This window comes from Pteropus vampyrus, unplaced genomic scaffold (assembly GCF_000151845.1).
Source record: "Pteropus vampyrus isolate Shadow unplaced genomic scaffold, Pvam_2.0 Scaffold5440, whole genome shotgun sequence".
In the NCBI taxonomy this organism is placed as follows: domain Eukaryota; kingdom Metazoa; phylum Chordata; class Mammalia; order Chiroptera; family Pteropodidae; genus Pteropus; species Pteropus vampyrus.
In genome coordinates this window covers 3,605-5,499 of record NW_011894221.1, presented here as the reverse complement: position 1 = coordinate 5,499, position 1,895 = coordinate 3,605, and the positions used below count along the sequence as shown (strand labels likewise).

Below are 1,895 nucleotides of genomic sequence, written 5' to 3'. Positions count from 1 at the left end.
TGTCCAAAACGTTATTGGACTTAAATATGCTTAATTCAAAAGATTTTTGAAATAATTGGGGATTCCTTTGACTTTTCAAAATGCCTCTTTGATTCAGCAGTTAACCTGCTAAGTCTTCTGTATTTAGAAGTAAGGAAGTATAGTATTTATCCCAAAGGCATTTTAGTATTCAGTGTCCATATGATAATTTTAGTCTTACATATTGTGACATTAGACAAACATATTTACAGAGTCATAAATCTACCTGTTATAATTGACCAAGCCATATGTAGTTGGATGTGAGTGGGTTTAACAAAGACAAATTTTAAGTGCCGTGGATCTATGTCTGGCTTTTTTTCTTTTTCCTTCAAGTCCTTGGAACAAGAAGGTACTTAAACAGTGAAAGCAGATTACTAACCTTTTTTTTCTCTTACAGATTGCTTATGCCCGTATAGAAGGAGATATGATAGTTTGTGCAGCTTATGCTCATGAACTTCCAAAGTATGGTGTGAAGGTTGGCCTGACAAATTATGCTGCAGCATATTGTACTGGCCTGCTGCTGGCCCGCAGGGTATGTACAGGACTATTTTAACTGATGTTTTTTGGAATTAGATCATTGTTTGGAATTTTCTGTAAGGTAAATGTTCACACATGGATAAAATACCCTCAGCTGTGAGGTCAAGAGAGTGCTTGTTGTTACCGTGTGGCTTATAAGGGCATCATTGGCAAAGATGATTTTATAAAAACAAGGTTTGATCGAAACACCATACATTTTCTGACAGATTTGGGAAGCAGTTTTCCTGTTTTTCTGTCCTGTTTGTTGGATGTATTTAGACCAATAGAATTTTCTGCATTGGTGGATATCTTTAATCTGTGCTGTTGATATGGTAACCAGTAACACGTGGCTTTTGAGCACTTGAAATGTATCTAGTACTACTGATGAACTGAATTTTTAATTCACATTTTAATAGCCACTTGTGGCTAGTTAGTGGCTGCCTTGTTGGGCAGATCTACTCAGAAGTGTAGATCTGATTGTAAGCATACATAAATACACAGACTCTGCTCCATATCTTGAGAATCTATAGTTTAGTAGGATGTCCAAGTGATTTATGTGTATGTTAAATTTTGAGAAGCAGTTTCTTGTGGGACGGGGCAGGCATGGTGGAAGATTCATTTTTGTTTTAATCATCTCTGCCTCTGGGTGGCAGTATTTCCTGTCATGCAGAAAAGATGAAAATGATTTTGCATTTTGTTTCCTGAGTTACTGACATTGTTTTGCAGTGGGATTGTTAAGCATGCATCATTGTCGGGGACCCACATCTTCATTGGTTATAAATATGTTTGGGCGTGGGGAACATTGTCATTAACTACGAGAGCAGCTTGATGCAGAGTAGGATAAAGGGATAAATGCATTGGAAAATTTTTGTCAGGTCATTAAAGTTGTGACTTGAGATATTGTTTGAATATATTCAGACAGGTATTTAGACTGGTTTTTTTTGTTAATAGCTTCTCAATAGATTTGGCATGGACAAAATCTATGAAGGCCAAGTGGAGGTGACCGGAGATGAATACAATGTGGAAAGCATTGATGGTCAACCTGGTGCCTTTACCTGCTATTTGGATGCAGGGCTTGCAAGAACTACTACTGGAAATAAAGTTTTTGGGGCCCTGAAGGGAGCTGTGGATGGAGGCTTGTCTATTCCTCACAGGTAATATAGTATTCAAGGCCTCGTTGCCTGAACTCCATATTATAAGTGAAGAGACTGGGGTTGAGTGGTAAAAATGGTTTATCCAAGATTTTGGAGCCAAGAAGTAGAAGAGCCGGGGTTGAAACCACTACCTTTCGTTTGTGACTTAAGTTTTGGTTAGAAATAAGAGCTTGATTTCATCACGGCCCACCCACCCCCATTCCCTTC

The 1,895-nt window shown here is 38.2% G+C and overlaps 1 protein-coding gene across 1 annotated transcript in view; it reads left to right on the top strand.

Annotated features, from left to right (window-relative positions):
* Positions 1–1,895, top strand: part of LOC105310533 (60S ribosomal protein L5-like) — a 7,868-nt gene that overhangs the window by 2,369 nt on the left and 3,604 nt on the right. Inside the window, exons 2-3 of the mRNA XM_011386700.2 lie at positions 383–550; positions 1,486–1,689. Of these exons, the coding sequence (XP_011385002.2) occupies positions 383–550; positions 1,486–1,689 (372 nt within the window). The remainder of the gene's footprint in view (positions 1–382; positions 551–1,485; positions 1,690–1,895) is intronic.